This window comes from Hippoglossus stenolepis, chromosome 15, assembly GCF_022539355.2.
Source record: "Hippoglossus stenolepis isolate QCI-W04-F060 chromosome 15, HSTE1.2, whole genome shotgun sequence".
NCBI lineage: Eukaryota > Metazoa > Chordata > Actinopteri > Pleuronectiformes > Pleuronectidae > Hippoglossus > Hippoglossus stenolepis.
Genome location: NC_061497.1, coordinates 5,353,825 through 5,363,083, shown reverse-complemented (window position 1 = coordinate 5,363,083; position 9,259 = coordinate 5,353,825). Strand labels below are relative to the sequence as shown.

General features: G+C 41.4%; 1 protein-coding gene across 1 annotated transcript; it reads right to left on the bottom strand.

Annotated features, from left to right (window-relative positions):
- Positions 1-1,666: 1,666 nt before the first annotated feature.
- Positions 1,667-6,494, bottom strand: ftr83 (finTRIM family, member 83). Its single transcript, XM_035178926.2, has 7 exons — positions 5,821-6,494; positions 5,115-5,210; positions 4,678-4,911; positions 4,260-4,419; positions 4,078-4,134; positions 3,444-3,512; positions 1,667-2,655 (listed from the first exon to the last, which is right to left on the bottom strand). Exons 1-7 carry the CDS (start codon positions 6,394-6,396, stop codon positions 2,129-2,131), a joined length of 1,719 nt encoding a protein of 572 aa, XP_035034817.1. The 5' UTR covers positions 6,397-6,494; the 3' UTR covers positions 1,667-2,128.
- Between the last annotated feature and the right edge of the window lie 2,765 nt (positions 6,495-9,259).

Here is a 9,259-nt window from a genome sequence, read left to right as displayed (position 1 = left end):
AGGGATAGTTCACCAAAAAATGAAAACAACAGAAACACTGGGACTCTGACACTTGGATGACACCATGGAGTCATATTCAGTTTATTTTTCTGTTGTTTTATACGTTTGAAAAAGTGGTCACCATTTTTGTCAATTGTAGTGGATTAACAATCAATTGTATTAGACCTAAATTGTTTTGTGGACTCAAACACTTCACCCACCCCTCCATTGGCATAGTGAGTAGATCATGAGTTTTCATTTTTGGGTGAACTATCCCTTTAACATGCTTTTCAAGATCTACTAACAGTGACACACCTTCTCACACAGGTATGAGCTGCATGCCTTTCCCCACTAGATGTAGCAAGACTCACCAGTGATTTCACAAGTTGAAGAATGAATAGGCAGAGTAACTACATGCCCAATTTATACAACAAATTTTCACTGCATTTCTTTGTGAGCAAAACTGTCAACATTCAGCATAAGGCAGAGAGTTACAGCTAACTTTTCTGTATTTATTTTATTTCAACTATTTCGTCTTTATTTATTCATGTGAGACTATTGAGATTGCCGATCTCAATTTCAACAGAGACCTGACAACATTGATCAGCAAATAAAAGCAACACACCAAGGATTTAATAAATAAAAGCTACATAACAAGGATTAAATAAATAAAAGCAGCACAAAAAGGATTTAATAAATAAAAGCAGCACAAAAAGGATTTAACAAATAAAAGCTACATATTTCAATTTTTGTTTTGTAGTGGGAGTCTGAAGTTTGTTCTTTCAGTCTGCTCGCTCTCCTTTAGTGAAATGTTTCAGCTACAACATTACAACTTTGATGAACAATAGGAATGGATTCTCTGGGGGAGTTTTTCATATCCTCTCTGCAATATCTTCAAAGTTATCCCCTTGAGGCTGCAGTTTTAGGATTCCAACCTACTTCATTTCGCAATGACAGGAGGGCGATACTGAAATTTACAGTCCCACACAACCTTTCTGTTTGTCATTGTCCCCCGTTGTGGTTTATCCAGTTGTGTGATCACTGGCTTACATTTAAATGAAACACATGCTTTGTCAGGCTTCTAAAATGCCTCCCAGTGCAGAGAAAATGGCCACCAAGCTGGAGTACAGTTAGACTTTTTCTTCTTCTACAGTGATAAAGTGATACTCTACTTTTGAGATGATAGATACTGACAGAAACCAGGCTTTTAATGAATAACTAGGTGATAAGGATCTTTACTGTCAGATGGGGCTGTGCCTTAGTTCAGCAGACCACACTACTGCTTGATGAGTTTCAATCATGTGTGAACTCAGGAGCTCTCGGTTATGCCCCACCTATTTCTGTACAATCCCTCTCAAAGCTCTCAGACTTCCACAAAACCAACACTGCTGTTAACGCACAAAGACGTCGTCTCGCTCTTGTACGGTCTCAAGTGGATCCACTCATAATTTGATTCATCTTATGTGTTGGCAAAGGTGATGCAAGCCATTTTTATTTGTTCTTGACACATAATATTTGTGTTTTGTGGTCTGGCAGAGCAGAGAGCTGGACAATAGAGATGTTATTGGAAAGTTACAAAGTTTTTCACACAAAGTGAATTTGGTTTGGTTTGGTTTTTAAAATGTGCCTTGAATCTGAGGGTTTTCTCTTATTAAATGATGCTCGACAAAGTGAATGAATGGAGGAATAAATGAAAACAGTTTTTTATTCATGGTAAGCAGGCAGAGGAAGAATAAACCTGTGGAGCATAGGGACGTTTTTGAGAATAGCAGGGTGGCATAAAAACACAACTTACAACAGTTTATCTTTGCCATAAAAATGTTTATTGATAGAAAAAATATGCATGTGCTGCAAGTGTAATCTATCCTCTATAAATGATCACAAAACATATTTCAATCAAGTACAACCTTCATTGTTTTAAATAATTTAAATGCTTCATACACCTTAGATTCCACACATGTTAATTTGTAGAATATTCACAGTCATTAAAAACAGGTCCCCTGATACTTAACACATATTCTATAGTCTAAAAATAACATATCCAATCATGTAAAATAATTAATTACATGTCATTATAGTGTAGTAATAGTTTTGTTCTCCATGACAATATTGAATCACTGTTGTACATTGATTATTGGAAGTGTGTTATTTACAGCTGGAGGAGGGTGATGGCCGACTCATACCAAACCCAGAAGCCTGGATAGACAGGCTCACTGAAAGAGGCTTTGAAGCGATGGATGAGAGACATGTTGTCCCCTACAGTGTAGAAAGAGAGGGTTCCCCCAGCATGGTCGAGGAACACCCCGATACGAGACGAATAAGGCACGTTGATCTCTATCTGGTCCTTGCTGTGGCGGGCTGAGTAGCTGGAATCAGAGCAGAACAGGCTCCAGGACTTGCGGTTGTATCCGATGCGGCAGGTGTCGCCATAGCCGTTCCTCTTGATGCCTTTGTAGCTGACACCGAGGGCTGCCCCCTCCCCGCTCCAGTCAACCTCCCAGTAGTAGGCGCCTCCAGTGAGGGCCTCCTTGCACAGGACCTGGGGCAGGGAGTCAAACCTGGCGGCGTTGTCACCGTAGGACTGGGGGTCTCTCTTAAGGGCAGCTTTCCTGTTCCCTCGAGACAAGTGGAGCTGTCTGTAGGCTGTGTTCGGGTCCAGGGTGAGCTGACAGGCATCTAGGAGCAGACAGGAGAGAAAGGGTTGAGCTGAAATTGCTTGGCTTAAATGTAAAGGAGTAAATCCAAGATGGGTAAAGTCCGTGTTTCACAGCAACTAAAGCACCCCTCACCACCAGCTGCAAGGTTGCAGGGGTTAGCAGAAAGTAATTAGGAATCTCTAATTTTTGTTAGATGTTTAACTAACTTCTGTTTTGACACAATTTCAGAGAAAGGTGGGGGACATTCTGACTCTACACACAGAACTCAGAATGAACCCCAGGGGTTGGATGTCACCTGCCTGCTGTCTGCAGGTCACAGTTGGTGGGACACCCGGCGGCCTCGGCTAGACCTGCCCGGCCTATTATCTGGAATGCCAGAGGTATCGACACTGTTTGTGAGTTTGAGCATTGACAGAAGTCCATCTAACAAAGAGCATACTTGACTATAAAGTGAGACCCGCAACCTTTGAGCACCTTCTAGTGTGACCTTAAAGACGAGGCCCAAGAATAGGAAGTAAACACTGGCTAACAGAATAACTAAGTTCTGAGTGTTTTATTCTAATAAGACTACTCAGTGAACAACAGCTGTTTTGCACACTCAGTAAAAACATGGGACACTTAAACTGCAGCTCTATTGCTTGCTAATACAGTATATTAATGATTACTCTGCCTGTATCAACACTGTGCAACACAGAGTAGTGAACCACAAGGTCTGAGCCAGAAACTCATCAGCATGTAATTTGCCTCGTGCAGGGAAAGGAGCAGGAAGCGCCGGGGACTGTGTCAGTGCAGAAAACGGTGACTCACATTTCAGGAAATCCTCTCTGCGCTGAGGTTCCTGGACCGGCAAAGACTTGTACACGACAGCTTCATCACCTGTGGAAGTGAATATACACACATACATATCAGTTAAGTGGTATTATAAAGTATTATGTTCTGTAACATAATTTATTAATCAACATTACTGCACAAGGAAGTTGTTATACTTAGGATTTTGACAAGCTCGGTAGTGAGAGCTGGTATAATGTGGGTAGTGTTGATATTCTTTGTTATATCAACTCAGATACTGTGACTGTTACACTGTCAATGAAGCTGATCTGAACAATTTATGTAAACTTGCTCAAGGTAAACATTTAACCATGTGGCAGCTGAGTGACCTCAGACTGCCCTCTAATGAATATCGTGCTCTGGCCACCACCAAACAAGCAACAGGACGGCACAAAGCCTATTGAGTACAGAGGAAATTGTAAATCCGTTGTACTTTCCTGTCATCAAATCAGAATTTGAGTCCAAGTACTTTCTACATACTGCCTTAATGGATTAACTAGAATAAGTTTGTATAAGATATCTAAAAAGTGGAAGTTCTTTGTATGCATATTATTGCCACATTACTTTGTTGTGCACATAAAATCAGTGACAGGAAAGTTAATGGCTGACTCACTTTTTATTGGCCGTTTCTTTTTGGATTCGTCCAGTTGACAGAAGGTCATTTTGTTCACTGCAAAAAGAAAAAAAGAATGAGTTAACAGTTGTGATAAGTTTAGGATTGAAATAATATCAAACCAACATTTTGGTACTTTTCTGTTATTTCAAACAAACAAGGTCTTGATGGTCCACTCTCACCTGTCTTGGCGACCTTGACCAGTTCATCATTGCTGAATTCATTCAAGTGCTGTTTCATCTCGGAGACGGCCTTCGTCACGGGGCCGAAAGTGAAGTAGGGGTTGACGGTGACTGTGGGCAGCTCCTCTGCCTCTGTCTGAGCGATCAGCATGTGGTAGCTCTAATAAGAAAAAAGAAACAGCTCATCATTAGGATAATTCTTTTACTTTACATTATACATCACATTTCAGTTACTATTTACATCAAACTGATTTAAAAAAAATGTTGTATCAAAAGTGTGCCTATGCAATAAACTGGGGAGAGGAAGCAGTTTAGAAAAGAAATGGTGGGATTGTGGCGGTATCATATTGTGAGCTAGGACCTTGACCTAACTGAATATAAGGTGTCTTAATGTGTTTGTTCGGTAGTCGTCAGTTACCTGGATGAAGTGGATGTGGTCCTCAGTGCGGGACAGCTGTGTGATCTCGCTGTCTCTCCTCTTCAGGTCAGCGATCTCGTGGGTCAGACGCTCCAAGTGGCCCTCTGCGTTGTTGAGCGCCGCCCTCTTGTTGGAGGAGATCAGCTTGGTCATCTCCTGCTGCATCCTCTCGATGGAGCGCATCATGTCGGCAAACATCTTCTCGCATTCCTGCAGCGCCAAGTGGGCCGAGTTCTGCACAGGAGAAACACGGAGGCATGCAAAACGTCAACTGGGGTGTCACACTGGTTTTTCAAGCACACACTAAGGTAAGCTGTCGTCAGCCCGACATGAAGGAATGTTGTCTGTGTTGCTTCGTTGATTTACTGTCCCTTCACTTCCCATCTGTAGTGGTTAGTCTGGTTTAATCATGCATGATGGATGATAGTGGCACCAACCTTGAGTGAGTCCACTGCTTGTTTTAGTTCCTCCATCTGCTTGAGTCGGTCATGAATCTTCTCCTGGATCTCAGCCTGGGTGGAGCCCAGCCGTTGCTATGAAGAGAGAGAGAACAACAGACTTTGTTTAAATTAATGACACCAATTCATTCTGAAATCTAAAAACGAGACTTTATGACAGCAGTGTACTGCTCAACACAAATGTAAATTGCACAACATTGTTTGTACGTGCAGGGAGCAGCCTTCTTATCATGCGGGTAATTCTCAGAAAAGGCTTGAGGCTGCAGTTTATGGGCTTGTTTCACATACTGTAAACTGCTCTCTCATGCTGTACCTGCCATTGTTCTGCTTGTGCAATGAGCCATGGTGGGTACATGTGCCACAGTTGATTCACAAAATGTTTGTGTACGTAAAAAGCTACGCGCATTTAGCAATAACACCACAGTCTAAGACCACTGTCGTCACTTACAGTTACATAAAAAGTTAAGGCACAAACTTTGTAATAACAATACATACATTTACAAAAAAGTTTTTTAAAAGTTATAATTTGCCAATTGTGTTTACACTATTTCTTTAGCTACAGGTTAATATCTTGAGTGAAATATGCATTGAGATAAGGCAAATTTAAATTAAGATCCATACGGACTGGAATGTGTTTCCGGTGTTTATACAACACCCGGCCAGGGATAAGTTAAATGTTACCAACCTGCTCCTCAGCCCTCTCCTGCTCGGCAGACACCATGTCGTGACCTTTGTGTTCCTTCACCGTACACAGCACGCAGATGCACATCTGGTCAGTGCGACAGAAAAGCTCCAAACCCTTCTGATGCTGGGGACAGATCTGCCTGTCCAGGTGGCCGATCTCATCCACCAGCTTGTGCCTCTTAAAAGTTGCGGACTCGAAGTGAGGCTTCAGGTGCTTCTCGCAGTAGGAGGCCAGACACATCAGGCAGGTCTTGATGGCTTTATGCTTCTTGCCAATGCAGATGTCACACCCTACATCCTGGGGTCCAGCGTAGTTGTAGTCAGGAGACGGGGGTGGAGGTGGAAAGGTTTCAGAGTTGCGAGGGAGGGTGGAGTGCCGGGAGCCCGCCATGCGTCTTGGCGTTGGCCTCTTGCTGTAAGAGACCCTGCACTGTGGGCATTGGAACGAACCCGTGTGGTCAGCATGGTCCCAGTAGGTCTTCAGGCAAATGGAGCAGAAGACATGGCCGCATGGGATGGACACTGGATCCCTGAGGTATTCCTTACACAGGTAGCAGCTGTCCTGGTCAGATGACATGAGGACAACCCGGTGCTGTTCCCTCTAATGCAGTGAAGATGCCGAGAAGATAGATGGTGACTTGTGTCAGCACAGTAGCGAAGTGATCCGACAGGCACTGCGGTCGCGAGTTATATAGAGTAAACAGAAAGGGAGGTTAAACAGGTTACGCCGATACCAGTAAAACAAAGGCGGGGCAAGGAAGGACACATGCCTCCATTCGTTACAGAGTCGAAAGAGAATGACTGAAATGTGTGATCATGAGGTTTGGCTTTGTCTATTGTCTATTTCCGATATGTTTATTTATTTTACTTTCACTGAAACACACGCAAGAGAACCAAAATTATCCAGATAGACTTCCTGTGTCTTCTTCTCCGAGCAGGAAAGGCAAGCAAAATTATGTTTTACATATGGTTCGTTGTATTTGCGTCCCACAAGTAGGTGTGTAAAAGAGGTACAGAGTTCAGTAGTAAGTAGGAAGTAAGTCGGAAACAACGCAGTGTGAAGAAACCACAGGTGTGTCACACTCCACCGTTGACCGTGCTCTAATTGCTGAGTGTCACAGATTGCCTGGTGACAGACTGTTCTCTTTGGACATGTGTTGATACCCACTCAAGTCACAGTACAACCCTGACATTGATATAAAGAGATTATTTTCTCCACTATGACTTATAACAATAATACAGATTATTTTCTGCTGGTTAGCTGTAGGTTTCAGACTCATCTGAGACTGTTGGGTGAAGCCAAATAAACGTGTTGGCTCTGGAAAGACTTGTTTGGTCTTCTTGAGCCACTGTGAGGTTGACCTTCAGCATAGCCTGTTACTAGTTAATTATTAACTCTTTTTACTTTTCCTTTTGCATTTCATTACCACAGATTTCTAATTATTTCTGACAGGACGCGTGGAGTTTCTTGTCAACACTGAAATTCTCCTTTTGAGGTGTAAACTGAACCATATCCCAAATAGAAAATTCCTTCTTGTGTTGAAAAACCTTCCTCTGTATATTTCATCTTACAGTGAACACACCTCCCTGCCAAAATGGAGTTTCAGCGCGGCTGAAATGGAGATAGGAATGCAACTACACTTGATAGCCCAGATAACAGGAGGGCCAAAAAGCCTACTTAAAAGATTCCATTGTGTTAGAGCCAGCAGGGCCGGAGCAGAGTGCCAGGCATTGCAGGGTCTGTTGTCCGTCAACAACACTAACTACAGCTGACATGCAACACTAAATGTAGCATCTTATTTGACAAGAATTTCAACTGATAAGGGCCCTACTCATCAACCTTCACTTCACATAGAGAGGATAATATGGTGTAAACTTTGTCTTTACAAAATATGTCTTCTTCGATTGCAATTTCTCCCGAAAAGATCCACAGTTTTTGTGTTTTCTTATTTCAGATAACGTGACCATCAAAATTAGCTTGAACCACTCATCTTAATATGACTTAACAAAATGAAGATCAATATTACAAATGTGCACGAATTAATTACACAAATACTTTGGTACATTTGATTACATCAATTGATATTTTCATATGCATGTATCGCACCCATTCACATGTAAATTCAGGAAGTGTGACCACAAGATTTTTATTTATCGTGACAAATGCAACAAAAAATGTAAGTAATGGTTGAATTGAGTCAGTTTTCAGAGTTTCGGTGACTTGTATTGCCGGCCATTGAAAATTGAAAATTAGTTTTGTAGAAAATACCAGCAACATTCAAAATGGCACTTCAGGTGTCCACTTAATAGACATTAAACTTTGTTCAATTGCAATATTTTATTATTGTCTTTCAAGACTTTTTTTGAACTTTGGTCCTCCAACCCAACTGGCCACTCATAAATCATGAAATCAAATCTTTATGGGGAAGAAGGACCTGTAAGCTTACACATACTACAGTCAACCTTGATATATATATGAGTCATATGAGTTTCTCCTCGACTTTTGCATCTGCTGAAAATAGTTTTGCCTAAGAAACAGGGCTGGAATGGGCAGAATTGTGAGACCAAACACAATCAAATGATTTGTCATGCGTTATAAGTTAAAAGTGCCCAGTAAAAATTTTTTTTTTGCTGAATTATAGAATCGCTCAGGTCAAATTTCAAGTTTCAGTTTGACTAAATTTGGACTAATATTTGCTCAACATGTAAAGTTCAGCTTCTTGGTAAAACAAGCATTTTCAACAAACCTTGTACACACATAATATATACACATAATTAGAGTTTTATGTTAATATCTAAATATTGTTATCATGGCAACTTAAAATTAAGATGGGACTGTAGTTTTCTACTTTCACTCTTCTGGCTGAGGTTGTCGTGACAACGGTATTGCTTACAACTGTTTACTGTACAGTCTTTCCTCCGCCTCAGCCTGTGTGCGTGTTTCAGAACTCTTTAAACTTTGCCTATCTACCAGCATCAACTAAATGCGCTCACCGTTTGCCCATTGCCCGTTTAAAATTGTGATTTCCTGTTTTTATTACTCACACCCAGTAAGTGCATAGCTTGAGTGGGTCCACGTTTCCTTTGTTTGCCATTTGTGCTCTCCTGCACTCGCCCTGCAGAGAGCACACTCGCTGCACCATAATGAAGGTTGACCTTTCACCTTGAACTCAGCCACTGATGACTGCAGAGTTTCAGCACAGAACACTGGGACCTGAAACAGTGGTTCTACTGTTCGAGAGATGTGTGTCATTAAAGTGTCTTGTATTCTAAACACTATCATGCTTCACAATGACATTCCCAATTATTGTCTTGGTGGCAGAGGCTCAATTTTCTATCATAATAATAATAATAATAATAATAATACATTTTATTTATAGAGGGCTTTTCATGATACTCAAAGACACTTTACAACATTCAAAGTTTAGCATAAAAAGTAG